Source organism: Podarcis liolepis (genome assembly GCF_965112155.1).
Source record: "Podarcis liolepis genome assembly, chromosome: 1".
Classification (NCBI taxonomy): domain Eukaryota; kingdom Metazoa; phylum Chordata; class Lepidosauria; order Squamata; family Lacertidae; genus Podarcis; species Podarcis liolepis.
Window position 1 is genome coordinate 22,561,048 of NC_139554.1, and position 20,385 is coordinate 22,581,432.

Below are 20,385 nucleotides of genomic sequence, written 5' to 3' on the forward strand. Positions count from 1 at the left end.
CATACACCAGTATCTCAATAGTAAATAGTATATTTCCCCAGAAATATACTGCATTCTCTGGAGTGACTAGGACATTTCTTGGGCAACAAGTCTCTTGGAAGCTTACAGCTGCTGCCAGTTGTAATCCTGGCACAGAGTAGTAGACTTTTTTGCGAGAGAGAGAGAGATCTGCCAGTTAAACCAACAGCACAGATCTATTCTTTATAGGAATGTTTCCAAGACAAGGTGTAGGGGTGCCTTCAGACCCTTTCTATTTTGTGGGTGGGATTTCAAAGAATTATAGAACTGTAGAGTTGGAGGTGACTTGGGGGGGGGGTCTCCAACCCTCTGCAATGCAGGAGTCTTGACTGGCAAGTTCAAGGTTGCACAGTGAAAGTGGGTTTGGCACTCTTGCACAACTAATCTGCTTCACTGAGAAGTCATTTTTATTTTGTAATCAGTAAAGGGATTGATGCAATGTCTTATAACTTCTCCATAAACAAAGAACAGTGCATGCTTCAGTAAGTAGCAGTTGTCAAATAATACCCAACCCCTGAGGATTGAAAGTTTGAGGAATTTATATTACATCCAACCTAATCCTATGTCTAGGTAAAAGTAAAGGGACCCCTGACCATTAGGTCCAGTCGTGGCCGACTCTGGGGTTGCGGTGCTCATCTCGCTTTATTGGCCGAGGGAGCCGGCATACAGCTTCCGGGTCATGTGGTCAGCATGACTAAGCCAATTCTGGCGAGCCAGAGCAATGCACGGAAACGCCGTTTACCTTCCCGCTAGAGCGGTACCTATTTACGAGCAACAGGAGCTCACCCTGTCACGGGGATTCGAACCTCTGACCTTCTGATCGGCAGGTTCTAGACTCTGTGGTTTAACCCACAGCGCCACCCGCGTCCCTAATCCTATGTCTACCTAGAAGTAAACCCCACTGTGTTTGACCCTGCTCCCAAATTACTATGCATAAAATTTTACCATTAACCCATTTTATATTTTAGAATGTCTGTGTTTGTATGGGTTCGTCATGGCCTTCGGCTAGCACAATTTACTGAATTTGAGTTTGAACTCTGCCAAAATTGTAAGGTCCCTTAAACCAGATTGCTTTTCACCCCACTTGGATAACATTTTTATTTGTTGCCGCTAAACACAGAATGGTTCTGCAAGTCTTCCATTGTCCACACTTCAACCGTATCATGTTCTGGTATGATTTTGTTCCAACACAAACATCAAATGTTCTGTGAAATGCATGTTTTACAGATGCTGCTGTTGTTTTTTTAACCACACAATGCTCAGTGTTAGGCCTCAGGATGCTGATTAAATGCTACTTATGTGAAAACTCACGCTATTGAAATCACCACCAAGGCTGCATATACAGTGGTACCTCAGGTTACATACGCTTCAGGTTACATACGCTTCAGGTTACAGACTCCACTAACCCAGAAATAGTACCTCGGGTTAAGAACTTTGCTTCAGGATGAGAACAGAAATCGTGCGGCAGCAGCGGGATTCCCCATTAGCTAAAGTGGTGCTTCGGGTTAAGAACAGTTTCAGATTAAGAAAGGACCTCTGGAACGAATTAAGTACTTAACCTGAGGTACCACTGTATTCAAAGAGGAATTCTCTGCAAGAACTTTCCTCTTTTGACTGATCAATTTTTCTGTGACATAGAAAATATTTATTTTTTTTGCTGGGAGAGCTCATCCTAGTCTAGCTTTCCACAACCTGCTGCCCTCCAGAACTTTTTGACGACAACTCACATCAGCCCTTCCTGATGTAGGCAATAAAATATCCCTTCCAAGACAACAGCCATCAGTACCCTTTTTTAAAGCTACGGTATCTCTTCCATTCCTGGATGCAGCAGTTACACCAGGAGCACCACTGCTCACTTTACATTTTCTTCAGATATCTTTAATTTCAAATGTGCTTCCCCCTTGTTGCCCAGGGATGGGGAGTTTGCAGCCCTCCAGGAGTTATTGAACTCCAAGTCCCATCAGTCACAGCCAGCATGGCCAACGGTCAGGAATAATGGGAGCTGAAATCCAATAACACATGGGAGGGGCACAACTTGCCTATATCTGCCTTACCCCGTGGAACATAAGAAAAGCCTGCAGGATCAGGCCAATGGCTCGTCTGGTGCAGCATCCTGGTCCCACAGTAGCTGAACACCTGCCTGTGGGAAACCAGCAAGCAGGATTCGCACACAAGAGCCTTCTGTGGTTTCCAGCAACTGGCATTCAGGAGCCTTGCTGCCTCCCAGAATGGAATCCCAGGGTGGTCTGCAGGCCATTGCAACACTCCATACAAGGCAAAGTGAGATGATCACCTAAGGCAGTGGATTCTGGAGGGCAGAGAGTGGTTGCTGCACAGTGATGGACCTACATTTGGGGGTCCCTGAAGCTTAATCTGTTATGGGGGCTCCTTTGCAACCAGCAACAAGGTCTGCGTAACCACTGTTATCTTCTTCAGAGGGGTGGTTCCATGACAGACCACCACAATTTTTTTCGTGAGTTTGTACTTTAGGTATCCACTTAAGTAAGGGAGTAAAAATATATTAGCCACAGCAGGACAGCCAACTTACCACAACACAACACCTTTACAATAGCTGTGCTACTGACTCTCAAACTTTGGAGTTGTTGGAATACATACAAAACAAAATTAATCCACTTGAGTTGTGTGGCTCGAATTGGGTCTTCTCTACCCAAAATGTTTAAGCAATGTGATCTAAAGCCTTCTCTGTAGCCCCTCCAGGATTAGGGGCCATGAAGCTTAAGCTTCATAGTTTCATAGCAGAACTGCCCCTGGGCAGTGCCAGGGAAGTGTTTGAGGGCCGAGCTGTGTGGGCACCACAAGGCCTGGCTTGCACACTCTACAGGGCCAGCCCAAGACCCTTTGCTGCCTAATTAGAGGTAGGTAGCCGTGTTGGTCTGCCACGGTGGAAACAAAACAAAGAAATTCCTTCCAGTAGCACCTTAGAAACCAACTAAGTTTGTTATTGGCATGAGCTTTTGTGTACATGCACAGGGAAGCTCATACCAATAACAAACTTAGTTGGTCTCTAAGGTGCTACTGGAAGGAATGTTTTTACTTTGCTCCCTAAGGCAGGCTACAAGGTGGGCTTCCTCAATTTGCCCTTACAGAAGCTGAGAAGCACTTGAATCGGGCTTTAGCACTGGTGATGAGACAGCGTTCTCCACTGCACCCAAGCTAGTTTAGGGGATGGAGGGTATGCTAAATGGTGCAAATAGCGCTGCCCAATCCACTGGCTGCTCAAGGTGATTGATGAAGCACCATTCCATCCCCGTTAAATAATTCAATCTGCTGCTACCTTCAATTTTTTTGTATACATAAGGATGGCATGTCCAGTGCACTTTAACTTACCAGTCTCGTATGTTCACCTAGCTAAGTATTGGTCATTGGCCTTGCTGGCTGGGGTTGATGGGAGGTGCAGTTAAACGATATCTGGAGGGTCAGAGGTTTGCCACTCCTACCATGGAGTTTAGCTCCTTTTGGGTGGTTGAGAGCACATTTAGGATGTCCTTCAGTGTAATCTTATTCCTCTTTTATCACACTTGCAGTTCAGCATCTTTTCTTTGCTGCTTAGGAACATGAAGGGAAGGGTCATCTAGGCTCAGTCCCATAATCTTCTGCTTCACAGCCATCACGAGGATATTGCATCACCTATTAGCGTGCATAGGAGAATGAGAAAAACAAGGGAAAGCAGATACCAAACAAAATGAGAGGAGAGCCAGATCCTGTTTTTGAGAAAGCAAACATTTTATTTTCTCAAGAAGGATTGCAGCAGCAGCAGTTCCCCCCGGCCCGACCCCACAAAAAGCAGAAAGTCAGGTTTCTTGATTTGCATGCAGACTGGTTGCACTCAGATTGAAAAAAATATCTTTTTACAAAATGCACATGAATTAAGACCCAGTTTGCAGTACGGTTTCCTGTCTTTGAGGAAAGTTTTCTTCTTTTTATATATATAACCCACTCAGCCATGGGCTGTATGGAGGGTTAGGGGAGGGGTAGTACTTCTGAGGTAGGGATGCAGGTGGCGCTGTGGTCTAAACCACTGAGCCTATTGGGCTTACTGATCAGAAGGTCGGCGGTTCGAATCCGTGCTCTGTCCCAGCTCCTGCCAACCTAGCAGTTCGAAAGCACACCAGTGCAAGTAGATAAATAGGTACCGCTGTGGTGGGAAGGTAAACAGCATTTCTGTGCACTCTGTTTTCCGTCCATTGTGTCAGAAGCGGTCTAGCCATGCTGGCCACATTTCCTGGAAAGTTGTCTGTGGACAAATGCCACCTCCCTCTGCCTGAAGCGAGATGAGTGCCACAACTGAGCGCCTCACCCCATAGTCACATTTGACTGGATTTAACCATCGCGGGGGCCTTTACCTTTTACATAGTACTTCTGGTGGGGTATACATCGTGTTCCTCAGCTCTCACCAGTGGCTCCTAGAAGCTGTCAGCATGTGACAGTGGCCACACCCCGGGAAGTGGCTTTGACTGGCCAGCTAGCCAAGTGAGGGTAGCCAGTGAGTCTCAAACCCTTGGTGAGTTAGGGACTTCCCCCACAGGTGAAGGCAGGCTCTGGAGGATTGAACGGACGAGACCAGTATTGAGTTCAATGGTCAAGAAGGCAGTTTCTGCCCATGCTGTAGAGGAAAGTGACCGGCAGATGAGGCTTGTCAACCTGGGAATATAGCCCATCTAGGAGGAGGAAAACTCTGATCCTAAGCCTCTGCCATCTTGTGGGATATTTTGGGGGGAAGAAAAGGCTAAGGAGTAAACCCTACTTAAATCTGGAGTGGGGTCCTTAAGACACATTGTATGTCTCCTCCCGGCAACTCCTGCAGCCAAGCTGGTGCCAAACATCTGCTCTGCTATCCTTTGGAGCACATCAGTGAGACCGAGGGGGGGAAGGGTCTTGCCGTCTGAGCATCCCAGGACCTTCATACACACTGCCAGGGGCGCCGACTTATAAAAAATACTGGGGGAGCCCGCGAAAGCTCATGAATAATAAATAAGCTCATGAATATGCAGATAAAGTGGCGCCGCCTCCTCGTGAGCGAATAGGGGAGAGCGTGCTGCGCCTATTAATCAGCTCCGAAGGAAATTGGGTGGAGCTTTTGCTCGGGAGGGAGGGCAGGAGGCATGCAGCCCAACCCTGTGCATTTTGGGCTGGGGGAGGGGCGGTGGTGGCGCCAAACGAATTTTTGAGGGGGCTCGGGCCCCCTCAGGCCCCATGGAGTCGGCGCCTATGCACACTGCCCAGGCTTGCGCCCCAGTTTAGTGCTGCAAACACACAGATTTGACTTCACCCTTGGAGGCACACTCCATTGACTCTTGAGGAAGATGCCGACAACAACAGCCGTGGGCTCAGGTAATGCCTGCACGCTGAGGACACACTGCAACATTTTGTTGTGGGACCCACTTGTAATTTTGTAGGGCAGCAATCCTTAATGGATGGGGAAGGGAGGCTCAAAGGCGATGAAATTACCCAGTCCAAAGCCCTAGTAGGGTTGCATGAGCACAGGGCAGAAGAGGGAGGGCTGCTTTCTTCCTTTGTATGCATGTGTCTGCTTCAGGTTTGTTTGTTTTTTAAAGATTTTCCTGGAAAGGTGGAGAACTGGACTTTAGACTGGGAAAATGAGAAACTGAGAAAAACCAAAACTGACAGATTTGCTCATTCTTAGTTCCTGCTTACCCAGTGAGTAAGTGAACACATGACCCTATGTCTCTCTCACATGCATTTCTCAGTTATTTATTTATTTGCATGCAAAAACAAGAGTTTTGCAAGGAAACAGATGTTTGTCCCCATTGTACAATGGTCCCAGAGGGCAAATTTCTCAGATGTAGAGTAGATTTTACTCACAAGTCATGTGAATCTCCTGAGTCACTCAGGTCATCCCTCCTTTCACATGATCATAGTGGTCACTAGCACAAAACTGCTGCCCTCGCTTTTGTAAAAACTGTGATAGAAAGGTGTGGTTGTCTGGGGCAGTATGATAAGGAGATAGCATAGTCTCCAAGAGATCAGAGGTGAAATACTCACAAGGCCACTATCCACACACCAAGGATCATGGTCTGAGCGCCCCCCCTACTGTCCCCCATGTTACATATTGTGCAAGAATCTTCTCTGGCTTCCGTACAGTGTGTTATCTAGCCTGCAAAAGCCTGACATGCTCTGATTTTAAAGTCAGTAGGATCTGCATTGTTTTAGCTTACTATGCTAGAAATTTCTATCTACCAAGCATCCTGGTGTTCCCTGTTTATGGAATGCTCAGGTTTTCATTTAGTATTTTTTAAATCTATGTTGGAACTATTTTGATTGCTGCTTTCATTCAATTGCTGTTCACCCACTACTGTGTTTATCTTCTGATCTATTGGTTTTTACAGTGGGTTTTGGGTAAGCCAACCTAGACATTGTTTTACTCTGAAGACCAGGGAATCTGTTCATTCAAGCCATCCATCCATCCATCCATCCATCCATCCATCCACCCATCTATTAATCTGCTCTGCAGAAGAGAGGCATCTGCTCACCACTCAGAAGTTTAACTTCTAGGGTCTCGGTGGAGGGAGCTAGAAATACAAATAATGGCAGCCCTATCAGCTTGCACACCAACACTGAGATCATTGTAGGAGCATCACTGCTTGTCCCCGTAGTTGGTGAGGCCCATTTGGCATCAGCATGAAACTGGACCTTCAATATTATTGGCCTGCTGTTCTTCCAATAGATATTCTACAGGTGCCTTCTGTGTTAATTTTCAAATAGTTTGCTGAAAACTTTTATTTGCTTGCAGGCAATTAAGGAAAACATTTTCCATAAGAGTCATCTCTCTCTCTCTCTCTCTCTCTCTCTCTCTCTCTCTCTCTCTCTCTGTGTGTGTGTGTGTGTGTGTGTGTGTTCGTGTGTGTGTGTGGTTTTTATTGCATTATAATCCTCCTTAACTACTTTTATTGCTTTTTATGGAATTGCAGTATATAAATATTTTTATAAATAAGATACTAAAGGCTGTGTTCGACTAGCCTGTTTTACTAGTGGAAATCAGTGCAAGGAGTCCCACTAGTGCAAAAAAACTTTCCACCTCCAACCCCCCCCCCATTTGCCCCCTCTCCTCCCCCCAATATGCTCTAGCAGGGGGGGGGGGTTGTACTGTTGGGAAAGCAGAAATTATTGCACCTTAAGCTTATGTTGAATACACCCCCATAAAAATAAATAAGCGAAACAGTTTTGAAAAGACCCCACAGTGATGGGGGAGTGATGGTAAGCAGAGAGAGGAACTCCAGAGGCTTGAAATGAAATGAAATGAAATGAATCCAGACCATGATGGTACATGATGACTTCTGAACAGAAGTCACTAGTACAGGGTCCCCATGCTTCTAAAAATGTAGCCCCAGCAAGGGTTTCTTTCCAAATGTACTGAGCCTGAAATAAATTTTATTTCAGGTTTCTCTCTTTCTCGTTCTCTCTCTTTCCCTGCCATTGGTGCTTTCTTGTTTTTTGTGTTTTTGTGGGACTGATAGTAACTTACTATGATACTCAGTTTTCTGTTAGTGTTGGGTACGCCCTCTCCTGCCCGAAGAGCATAAGAAAAACCTGACTGCTAGGTCAGATCAAAGGCTCATCTAGTCCAGCCTCCTGTTCTCACAGTGGCCAACCACAGTGGAAGCTGGAAAAAAGAATCAGAGTGAAACAGAACTTTTCCCACTAGGGCTCCAGAACAACTAGTATTCAGAGGCTGCCTTCTACTCATAACCACCATGGCTAGTATCCAGGGATAGCCTTAGACCCTTCCCTTTTCATCTAACCCTTTATCTTAGATCACTTCCAGATAACCTGCTTATTGTTGAAGCATCCTGAATTAGAATCATAGAATCATAGAGTTGGAAGAGACCACAAGGGCCATCGAGTCCAACCCCCTGCCAAGCAGGAAACACCATCAGAGCACTCCTGACATATGGTTGTCAAGCCTCTGCTTAAAGACCTCCAAAGATGGAGACTCCACCACACTCCTTGGCAGCAAATTGTTTGCACCAAATTGCAAGGTTAGCTGTCGTTAGTTATATACTGAGCGTTTATTCTGATTTGTCTCCCACTTAGACTACTGCAATGCGCTCTACATGGGGCTACCTTTGAAGGTGACCGGAAACTGCAATTAATCCAGAATGCAGCAGCTAGACTGGTGACTGGGAGTGGCCGCTGGGACCACATAACACCGGTCCTGAGAGATCTGCATTGGCTCCCAGTATGTTTCCGAGCACAATTCAAAGTGTTGGTGCTGACCTTTAAAGCCCTAAACGGCCTTGGTCCTGTATACCTGAAGGAGCGTCTCCATCCCCATCGTTCAGCCCGGACACTGAGGTCCAGCACCAAGGGCTTTCTGGCAGTTCCCTCACTGTGAGAAATGAGGTTACGGGGAACCAGGCTGAGGGTCTTCTTGGTAGTTCCACCTGCCTTGTGGAACGCCCTCCCATCAGATGTCAAGGAAACAAATACTATCTGAACATGGTTGGTATCATGTGACAACTACCAGACGAACAACTGACAGAATTAAGGGCTGAGATGTACAGAATGGTAAATGAGAAAGCATCAGAGAGACATCAGATTCAAGAATGCATCTGTGGAAGATGATGTGGCCTGAACATGAGAAAATACAGGCAAAATGGGAAACAGCAGATGATGAAATGGAGTGGATATCCACATAAGCTTTCTGGAGGACTGAAACAGACAAATTGATGTGGTTGTGATGTTGGAAGAGATGAATAGAATTATAAACAGAGACATTAAGAAACCATCTGAGATGGCAAAGAGAGAGATGAATAGAATTATGTTGGAAGAGATGAATAGAATTATGATCAGAGACATTAAGAAACCATCTGAGATGGCAGAGAGGGGGAGGGGCTGAGAGAGAAAGGGCCTTGTGAACAAGCTGACATGAACACAGAAGAAAAAGCCTCTAAGCATTTAGAGATTGGTTTGAAAAAAGAATGGGAAAAATGGGGAAAGGACTTCTCCCTTGAAACAAAAAACCTAGGATGGAGAATCACAGCCAACAGGAAATGGGACTGGAAAATTTGGAATTGGGTATGAATTAATGAAGACATACTTAGATGCCCTCTTTCCTGACAGTTTATATACCACTTACTCATTGAAGTCATATGATGTTGCATCAAACAATTCCTATTAGCCACATCCTCATGCATTTCCCACAAAAAGTTGAAGCACATTCGTTTGTTCAGTGGAAGCAGATTTGCTGCACAAAAGCACCAGGTCAACTAATTGCACAACCTGAATTCACTAGTATTCCCTACCACAAAACAGTGACAGTCTTGACATGATCGTACGCTTTGCCACTGCTAGTGCAATACTAGCGAAATGGAGCAGACAGGACAGAAGGGTCAAGAAGGAAGTGGTCCTTCTTCAGACAGCACCCCAAGTCTTTGAAAAGGGGCTTTATGGTGTAGAAGAGTCAGATTCAACTGAATATTTGTGCTAGTGGAAGCTTGGGCAATGGGACTCCTGCCTGCATCCTCCGCAGATCTGCTCTGGAGAGTCAGGAGAACTCACAGAACAAGACATGGAGGAGAGCAGAGATTGTTCCAACAGCACAAGGATTGCTTGCCAGGTGGAACAATCTCCATAGTACACCGCTGAATTCCACCCTCAGTCCGCCAATGGCTGCTTATCCTCACAGCTATATGCAGTCTCGGTTTCACAGGCAGGATGCCCTGTTTCTCAAAGACATATAATTGAAATAGGATGCTGGACTAAATGGGCCACTTACCAAAGGTGTCATGGACTTTGAAGAAGCACAAACTCTGGGTTAAAAGAAGAAATGAGCTAAGGGGAAGGCACATTTGGCAAACCCTCACCATGATCAACTCCCACCCGGAAACCCATGTGCCCCCTGTGGAAGGATGTGTGGATCCAAAATTGGCCTCCACAGTCACCTACGAACACACCGTTAAGACTGTGTTCATGGCAGACAATCTTAATTAGCGACGAGTGATCACCAAAGAAGATGCCCTAACTTCTGCAGGGACTCAATTTTTTTTCCCAGGAAGAAAAGGGTTACAGTGACATTTAAGGAAAACCGAAGCCTTTTGTATGGGATTTTAATGCCAAGGTCAAACGTTTTGGAACAGGAGCAGTTATCTTGGAGGAACGTTAGCAATGACAACTTTTTTAAACAGCATGGCTTTATATTGTAAAATCACACAGCAATACAGCATCGTTAGAAGATTTAAACAGGCAACACAGTCAGAGGATTCATTTCCAGGCCCTGAGTACGAAAGGTAGGGTGATAGCTGAGAGGCCACCCAGTGACCTTTGACTTTCTTTATTTGAGCTGTTGCAGAGGACCCAAGCAAAATTACTGCGGCGAGCTTTTGTGCCCTCCAAAGTCTTTGATTATGAACCAGACATTGCTCAAAACACATACAGTGACACAGGGAAATAAATACACATAAACAGGCATTACTGCAACAGTTTTGATAAACTGCTTCTGTATATCTAAGGTGGAGATGAAATATTTCTATACGAAACAAAAGAACACATTGTTGGAAGATGCGCCTTTTATAAAGTGACAGAAAAGGCCCTTACTCCTCAAGATATCATCAGATCAGTCCAGCACAGTAGCTGACTTCCTAAAGAACTGGTTGATTTCAAGCTCCTAAACAGCTCATGCCTCAACAGGCATGGAGCAGTCAGTGGGTCGAACGTAACCGTCTGCTTTAGAAAATTAGGGAGCAGCTTCCCAGGGTAAATGGGTGGCCAATCTGTTTCTAATGCTTTTAGACAGCTTAACTCTAACCTAGAGCTCTAGGGATAAGTTACGCCCCCAGCACACTTTTCACTGCAGAATTGTCACAGAGGTAGACCAGCAACACCGTTCTTCTAGGGCATTGTTTCCTGCACAGCAGGAAACAATGTCTGCACATCTAACTCAAGTCACTGATGCAAAATATGACCCAGCAGTCAGCAGCCCACTTACAACTTCTCTGCTCAGAAAAAACTGTGTAACACATATAATAGATCATGTAAGTTGCTACAGCTAAAATGAACTGAGGGGTGGGGAGTAACAATTAATTAGCCACATGTACGAGGCCAATATTATTCACTCAGGGGGTGTATTTTTTAATATCAGAAGACTGTATGCATTGTGTGATTATAAGGCTATGCTGCAAACATCCTATGTACTGAGCTGTACAACTTACATCCAGGCTGCCTAGGTTTGTTTTTGTGGCCGCTGTACAGACTTCGAAAAGACCCCCACATTTTATCCACACAGGGTGACCAACAGCAGAAGAATATGCACCATTTATCTCAGTGGTAGCATCGCATGAAACAGCAAGCTGGTCCCAAGTTTGTTTCCTTGGATGAGAAAGGAAAGGACGCCACATAGATTCACTTTATTATCTTTTTTTACTACTACAGGAAGGACCATTTGAATTTTCTTTGGTGGACATTCTCTGATAATACTGATGATTTGATAACTGGATGAATTGATATATTGCCATTTGCCCATAACCACAAACCTACCTACTTTGCACCAGGGCAGCTGGCACAAAAGTTACATCATTTGCTCACATTTTAAGGTTATGAATTGTTCAAGTCCCCCCCACCTCCAAGAGTGAAAGCTGCTTGGAATATTCAATTTACTGTGGAAAATGAATTCTGTTGAGGAAATGCCCCAGATGAAGATTTGCATAGGCTTTTGACCATCACCATTCTGCTCAGAAGACGCACTTTGCTGTGCTCCTGTGACCTGGTGGAGATCAGGAAGTTTTGAAATGAAAAATGCCACGGCTGTTTGAACGAGTCTGCTACAAGAGAACAGCTTTGCTGTTATAAAACATCTGGGTCCTTGATAATGGGAACTGGTGGTTCCTCTCCGCCCATCTCCTTATAAATAAAATGGAAAGTTGGCTTGGGCTCTTTGCTCAGGAGGTGGGATTTGATGCGGTGAGGAAGGGCGTCATCATCTAGCCGCAGGTTCTTATCGTCAACCTGAACAAACAGCCCATAGTTCTGAGGCTCTGGGACTTCGAATTTCTCAGCGCACTGCTGGTTCAGCTGGTGCGTTGTTGAGTCAGTTCGGTAGGCCAGCGTCCTGGTGTTCGCCTCAGCCTCCATAAAGGAGATAGTGATGAAATCCTGGAAACAAGGAGCGTGGGTTATGTTATCCATAGATATTAAAATGACAATTGATAGATAGTGATCACTAATAGATACTGTGAATCTATCATAATCAACAACATACTATTGATGAGCAATAAAGGCTGTGAAGATGGCGAGGGGCCTGGATATCAAGTCCTATAAAGAAAAGTTGAAAGAGTTAGGTTTGTTTAGCTTGGAGATTAGATGATTAAGAGGTACCACAGCCACCGTCAAATATCCGAATGGCTGTCATGTAGAAAGTTTGAAGGAATTAGACACCTTTAGCCTGGAGAAGGGACAACTGAGGTCTAATCTGCGCTATACTTTTAAATCATGGCTTCCCTTAAAGAACTCTGGGACCCACAGTTTGTTTAGGGTGCTGAGAGTTGTCAAGACTAGAGGCCCCCATTTCCCTCACAGAGCTATAATTCTCAGAGTTTCCTAGGGAGAAAAGACTGTCCGTTAAAAGACTTTGGAAACTGTAGTTCTGTGAGGGGAGTAAGGGTCTCTCAATCAACTCTTTAAATGTATTGTGCAGAAGATGGGGACTATGAGTTGGCATGTTATGCCAAGTATTTGAGTTGGCATGTTATGCTAAGTATTTGAGGGACTCTCTCCCAACCAAGTTTTAGACTGTAAATCCCCTGAAGCCGGGGAATAGGGTATGGCGCATGCTTTGTTTACAACAAACAAAGAGTGCCCAGAATTCCTCGAGGGAAAGGCTGTGCTTTAAAGGCATAGTGAGTATACAGCCTTGGTTCTGGTGAAGAGAGCCAATATGGTATTTTATCCCTGTAGCAAAAGGGAGCTTTGCTGCCACCATGTGGTTGAAGGACAAGATGCTGAAAACTGCCTTTGAACTTAAAATTAGCTTCTCTTTCTCTCTGAAATGTATGCGTGCCACCCTAAACCACAGGCTCTCACCGCAGTTTACAAATAATAAACCAACAAGCTGAAATAAGCTAGGATGCCAATTTCATCCTCACTAAGGTGATTTGTGGCCTCTGCTTATTACATTTGTAAGTTAATGAATAATGAAGTTAACATAGATTGCTCTCCTTCATTTATTTATCTGCTAACCTGAACAGATGACCGGGAAGCCCGGGCTTTGTTAAGTGTTCTCCTTCTCTCCCAGCGGTGAATGGAATCTTGGACCTCTGAGCTCAGCTGCCGAGTGACTGTGATCTTATCATAGCTCTTGATAAGCTCTACCGCCCCATAAGTAGTGATTAAATAGTACGAGCCTAACAGAAAAAGAAAAAGGAAAAAGTTAAAGAGCCCAAACCACTTGGTCTTGATTTTGTACTGCTTCATGCAACACACGACCCCTTTAGACATCCTTTATATTGCGCATTCAAGTTTACCTGTGTTCATGATGTGATGGGGGAGGTTATATGTGATCATAGGATTGTGAAGTTAGAAGGGACCCCAAGGGTCATCTAGTCCAAACCCCTGCAATGCAAAATAATTTCTGACATATGACTATCCAACCTCAGGGTATGGGCCTCTCACCAACCAAAGCAAATATTGCTAAATGGGAGCCAGGTTAAAAGAGATTATAAAAAGCAACATAGTGAGCCTTAACATGGCAAGGGACAATGCCAGCTGGAATCTGTGAACTGGTCCACAGCTTAGGGGAGGCAGAGCTGCTGTTACAGAGACAGTGGCAGTTCTCTTCTGCACAGTGCGGAATACACTTTGTAGATCAGAGGTGGCAAAAGGAATTAAAAGACTTCTGCCAAAAGGATGTAAGGTCTTCTGGGTAATTATATATCTCTCTCTGGAACAAATCGGTTTGTACATAAGAGGAGATCACACCAATTCTCAAGAGGAGATTCAAACAGTTCCCAGCAATCCCCAAATGCTTTCTTTCTTTCTTTCTTTCTTTCTTTCTTTCTTTCTTTCTTTCTTTCTTTGATTTTTTATAGATTTTTATTGATTTAGGGAGGGGCAGCCCCTTGGCTATGCCCATGATGCCAGGAGAGGAGGGGAACCTGAATCCTTAAAGGGAGATACGATGATTAATGACTTACTGAAAACACAAATATAGAAATATCACCATCATTGGAAGTGGCCAGCAGATGGCACCCAAGCAACATACAATTCTGGAACCAACAACAGAGTTGCAGGAAGATAGATTGGGTTTACCCTTGCACAATCTGCTATTCAAAATAGTGCAAGGAACATCACCTTATCATGCAGCTTGCCACTAGTTGTACCTAATTAGCACTCCACTTTCTGGTTCCTTCCAGTTCCATCTAACTCAAGAGGTACAAACATTTCCCTTTGGCAGATGTTTTGCAAAATTCCTCATCATCCCAAGTATTTCCTCTCTCCATTGTTAGAGCTCTTCCCTCTTAAATAGCAATTTAGTGCCCATCTACCCATTTGCTAATAACATTGTGCTAGTTTCTTTGCACATGTGAAGTGGTGTGTGTGTGCTTTTGCCGTTGCAGAAGCTGTTCACAATCCAACAGATTATTTGTTATGTTTTTTACAGAATCTGGATAAGAATCTTCCAAGATCTAGCAATTCCTACTAGAGAGGTGGATCAGATCTTTCTTGAATTCTATTTGTCTGAATTATAATTAGAGTTGTATTTAGTCAGTTGACTAAAAAGGCTCAAATATTGCAATCCTGTACACAGTTTCCTGGGAGTAAGGCTGCAATCAATTATTGTTGTTGTTGTTTATACACCAGCCTATACCCGGAGGTCCCACTTACCTGGGAGTAAGTCCTATTGTTTCAACTTTTGAGTAGAAATGCATGTGATTGCACTGCAAGTCCATTAATTGTGAACATTTTTGCTGATTAAATTAATCAATTTAATTAATAGACTGATTGCTGAAATAATGCCAAAGCAGCAGGTGAATAAAACAGTATTTCTGAAGGAAATAATTTTTGGGTTTTTTATTATTAGATGTTGAAGAAGAATTCTCCGCAGCAAAAGCACCCTCTTCTTGGCAAGAGAGGAAGCTGGATGAACTCTAGCCACTCAGGTTTTTTTTTTTGTAAACACTTGTCTAAAAAACAATTAATGACTTTATTTTATTTTTAAATCTACTGCCTGATAAATTAGGAGCGCCTCAAAAGTTCAAATATTTTTGGCCAATCTAACCAATTTGATGCAACAACTAAATATCACAGGCAGCCCTAATTTTGCCAGCTGTTTTTAAAGCCTGCTGTACTGCTTTTAGGGGAGGGGAATGATTTAAATAAACCCTAAATCATAAGATGCATAACTGATCACAAATTAAGCCCCACTGAATGCGAAAGAAAAAAAGTTAAGCACACAATTATCTATCCTGTTATAATCAAAGGGACTTCTCCCCATGTATGTATTGCCCTAAACTGTGTCCAGGTTGAACCCATTAAAGACAAATGCCACAACCACCTGCCCACACAGAGGGTAGCAAGAGAGAGAGAGAGAGAGAAAATGCACCACCGGAAACATTGCATGTCAATTTCTATGGATATACTGAATTCAATGGGACTTACAAGTTCTGAGTGGACACGGTTAGGATTGCACTGTAAATAAATTTGGCTGACATTTCACTGGAGAACAATATTTTCAGAAGAACGGATTGCTCTTAAAACACAGCAGCTGATGTGTTTGGAGACTCACTTAGGTTTTCCCTGAAGGGTAGCTGGGTTAGGCTGCTGCAGTGAAACAACAACAGCAAAGGACCTGGAGCAGAACAGTGTACGCTGGCAGATTTACAGCGCAGCCCCACGCATGTAAGCAAACCCCACTGAACTCAATGGGGCGTTTACAGTGTGATGAGCTTTCATGGGGTAGATTGCACACCATCTGAGAGCTACCTGTGCACACAGAGAGACAGAGGTGTAGAGGGATAAATGGCATCAACGACGAGGCCAAAAGGTCATGAAATGTAAGAGGTGCAATCTGTGACAGCCTCCCACAACCTGGAGCCCTAGACTATAATGCCCATCATCCACAGCCAGCATGGCCAATACTCTGAAACAGCTGGAGGGCACCAGATTGGGGAAGGCTGAAGTATGGCATTTCTATGCAAAATTCCAAACGTATGCAAAATAAGCACTGCAACCATTCACAACAATATTTTTCCAAATGCATGTTGTTCTGCTCCCTTCAGGGGCATCGCTAGGCTTTTATTACCTAGGCAGTAACACTGTCAAAGGGACCTATTTATTTGCGCAAGTGTCCTTGGGGATCCCTGGGGCATATGACCAGGTGGCAAGTTACTAAAGATACAGCACTTTTAATCGGTGCGACAATTAAAGCACTCCCAGAAACCTTGGTCTTCAAAGATATACAGACTGATGTGTTGGTGGGGGAACCAGTTCCTGAAGGACATGGAGGTGGGGGCAGAAGAGGCACTGCCTCAGTTAAAAAAACTGGGTGTCCAGCCCTGCTGTGGTGCTCCTGCAAAAGCGCTCCATGAAGGTGTTTGATGCTGTTCTGTCTCTCCAACTAATCAAGCCTGGGATCTAGCCAAATCTAGATGGAATACCACATTTCAGAGGAGCCCATCGTATCCTATTCAGAGCTCCTTAGAGGAACAGCCAGATATATATCTTTTTTAGTAATTAGCCTTAATTATACTCTGTTGTTGTTGTCATAAATATACACTGAACTCTGCTTTGCCTGCGATGTAAGGCATAGATGGGCAAATCGGCCTATTTCTGTCCCATGTTGCTTTCTCCTATATGCAAAATAGTAATAATAAATGGGCTGGTCTGTCCAACTTATGTGCAGATTTTCTTATTAAAAATCTTTTTTAAAAATCCATAACATCCTTGTAAGGCTACACAGGGACACAACATACAGAAGAAAAGGTAGCCATCTTCTCCGCATGATTCCCCAGGAAGGGACGACACATTATGATGCACAGTGGCTTCCTAGGAGGATTTCAAATGGCCTTTTTCACCACGCAGACACAATGAAGTCACTAGCTGCTCCAAGCAGCTGTAAAACTTTTTAAAAGAAAGAAGGCAGTCCTTGGACTATCTTTTGAGCATGTTGCCAGACCCTAGCATACATCAGCTCAGCATATGGGAAATTCCACATATCTACGTTCTGGGCCGTGAATGGGTCTGGTGATCCGAAATGGATAGGCTTGCTCCCCAAAGCAGAGCGAATTGGAATCATTTGACATCCCTAATGGAAACATGAGAAGAGTCCTGGTGGAGGAGACCAAAGGTCTATCTAGCCCAGCATCCTACTCTCCCAGTGGCCAATTAGACTCCTATGAGAAGTCCGCAAGCAGGACAGGAGTGTTGTGGTCCCCTGATATTTGTGCTCCCCAGAAATTGGGATACAGAAGCATACTGCCTTTGATTCTGAGGGTAATATAAAGCCATTATGGTCAGTAGCCAACAAGAGCCTTATCCTCCAAACACTTGTCAAATCCCTATTTCAAAGCCACCCAAGTTGAAGGAAATCACTCCATTTTGTGGCAGGGAATTCCATATTTTAACTGTGTGTGAAGAAGTAGTTCCTTTTGTCTGCCCTTCATTTGTCTGCCTAGTCATGCCTTCCTCCTCAAAACCTTGAGCATAGTGTTAAGGTCACACGAAAGAAGAGGGGGGAAAAGCTCACTCAGTGGCAGAGCATGTGCTGTGCATGCAGAAGGTCCCAGATTCATTTCCTGATTGGTAGCTCTCTCTTTCTCTCTAAGCCACTATAGGTCAATGTATGAAGTGGCTGTGGTATAACAGCCCAAAAACCTATGTCACACAATCAAACTGTTGTGCAAACCAAAAGCATTCCCACATCCACCATCCAAGGGGCATCTGCTGTCATGTGAATCTGGTGCCCCCAGTAGCCACTTGTGATCATGGCTGTAGATCTCAGAAGATGAAGAATGAACAAATAAAAAAAAGTAAGGGGGAATCTTGGTGGCTCTAGGATGGCACCCTGAGTGGGACCTTCACAACCTTGAAGAGCCAGAAGAAATAGTAGTCTACAATGCATTATACATAGGGCTGCCTCTGAAGATAGTTCGGAAACTTCAGCTGGTGCAGAATTCAGTGGCCAGGTTGCTCACTGGGACAAGGCAGTTTTAGCACATAACGCCAATCCTGGCCCAAATGCGCTGGCTGCCCATTAGTTTCTGGGTCCAATTCAAAGTGCTGGTTTTGACCTATAAAGCTTTAAACAGCTCAGGACTGCAATACCTCAAGCACCACCGCTGCTCATATGAACAGACCTGGACCATGAGATAATCCTCTGAGATCATTCTTCTTTGTGTGCCTCCTCCACAAGAAGTCTGGAGGGTACCAACATGAGAAGAGTCTTTTCTGCAGTGGCTCGCTGCTTATCCAATGGCCTCCCCAGGAAAGCTCACCTGGTGCCTTCATCAAGCAGCTTTAGGCACCAGGAGAAAATGTTCCTCTTTAAGCAGGCCTTTGGCTGATTGACATCCAAGGCCCTTTTAAATGTGTTGTGGGAGGAGGGATTATTGGTTTGCTGTTGTTCTTATTTTTATTATCTACTTTGTGCTTTTTATATTGTAATTTTATGTTGTGAACCACCCTGAGATCCACGAATAAAGGGCGGTATACAAATTTAATTGATAATCAGAATAAGTCTCTTAGGCTGCATTTGATCCTTCTGCATACTCTGTGCAAAGTAGAAACGCTACCAATGTTAGGATGGTGGCCTTGGCAAATGTCCTCTGGTGCCGGCCCTGCCATTGGCCACCAGCTGAAGAGCAGATGTAAAGTTGGGATAAACATTTACAATTATGGTTGCTGGGCAGCTTGTACTCATTTCTGCCAGTGGTGTACCCTTGCGAACCTCCACCCTCGCTCCTCCCTCTTTCACAAAGGAGGTCTTTCATACCTTCACCCAGCTGCAGGGCAGGGTCCATGAGTTCCATCATGTACTCCACATTCAGAAGCACCTCTGGCAGGTCGCTGCGGGCGAGTACGTACATGAGCACCGGGAGGAAGTCATCTGCCCCGTAAAGCTTCCCTGAAACAAGAAGAGGCCTATTCAGATAACACAACCGAGGAGGCTGAGAGCTGATTTCAACATTCAAAACCGACATGCAGTAAGAGAAGAGAAGAGAAGGCACAGGGGCCCAACAGTTGGCCGCCACCATGCACAACCTGCATTAGCCTAGGTTAATGTGCAAATCAGTCCTTCTCACATATTTTGTAGAGCAGCTGTGCTTCATAGCTGCCAAATCACAGATTAGGAAACAGGATTGATGAAGATGTAAATGTGCGAATGAATTTGCCAGCAGTACAGGTTTTCATACTCTCCCAGTGGCTTCATTACTGCGAGAAAGAACCGTATTTTGGAAAATCGTATTTTGGAATGAATTGAAGAGTATGAGGGAAGCCCTGCTGGATGAGGCCAAAGGCCATCTAGCCCACCATCCTGTTTCCAACCAAATCCTGTGCTGGCTGGTCCAATGGAGCAAATACCCACACCATCCTCAACCTGCCTGCAATGAGCCTCCACATTAAATGAAAAAGTCTGATGCACAGGGGATTTCTACAGTCAGTGCTTGCTAAAAAGAAAAAGAAAAAAGCATGGTCTGGAACAACTCTGTCATGCAACTGACCCCTTCAATGGCCCAGGAGCAGCTGTGTAAGCCAATGCAAGAAAGGAGAAACGGATAGTCTGAATCTATCTTTGCATCTATCAGATGCAAATCTGAGACACACAAATGGTGGATATGCTTTAGGAATCTCAGTGTGTATGTGGCAGTTTTTCATCTACACCGTTGCACATTCCAAAAGTGTGTGTTATTTCCTTATAAACATTTTGAGAGTTATGTATTAAGAAAAATAACATCAAAAGCAACCTTCAATTTCTATTTGCAGGGTTCACAATCATTTTCTTCCGTGCACTACTATTACAGCCATCCATCTCTAAAAGACCAAATGTTGAAGGTCCTTTAAAATTATAGCCACCATGAGTTTGCTGTCGTGATAGAAGATAGGCTTCCCTTTATTCTCACTGGCCACATTCCACCCCATGTTTAAGCGCACTTTAGTCTATTCAAATCAATAAGCTTAAACATGATTAGCTGTGCATGAGCTTGTGGCCATTGGCTGGTTACAAGTATTTCCTATGAAACACATTTCCTTATATGTCAGGCAAAGTCAATAGGGGTTTTATTTGAAGCTGACGGTTATACTCAGCTGGAGCCTTATATAAATATTCTTCTGTTCCCTCATCAAAAAATAAATAAACTTTAAGTAAACCAGAGAATATATGTAGAAAGGGAAAGCCAG

General features: G+C 44.3%; 2 protein-coding genes across 5 annotated transcripts in view; both read right to left on the reverse strand.

Moving 5' to 3' along the window:
- Nucleotides 1–20,385, reverse strand: part of LOC310706715 (endogenous retrovirus group 3 member 1 Env polyprotein-like) — an 874,531-nt gene that overhangs the window by 824,785 nt on the left and 29,361 nt on the right. The window lies entirely within an intron of this gene.
- Nucleotides 11,390–20,385, reverse strand: part of RIN3 (Ras and Rab interactor 3) — a 70,731-nt gene continuing 61,735 nt past the window's right edge. For 3 of the 4 annotated variants that reach the window (XM_083501503.1, XM_083501504.1, XM_083501505.1), the window contains 3 exons: nucleotides 18,980–19,111; nucleotides 13,231–13,394; nucleotides 11,390–12,147 (listed from right to left, as the gene is read on the reverse strand). In XM_083501503.1, the coding sequence (XP_083357629.1) occupies nucleotides 11,839–12,147; nucleotides 13,231–13,394; nucleotides 18,980–19,111 (605 nt within the window). In that variant the 3' untranslated portion in view covers nucleotides 11,390–11,838. Of the gene's footprint in view, nucleotides 12,307–13,230; nucleotides 13,395–18,979; nucleotides 19,112–20,385 lie in introns of all 4 variants that reach the window. The other variant, XM_083501506.1, reaches the window with a different exon arrangement.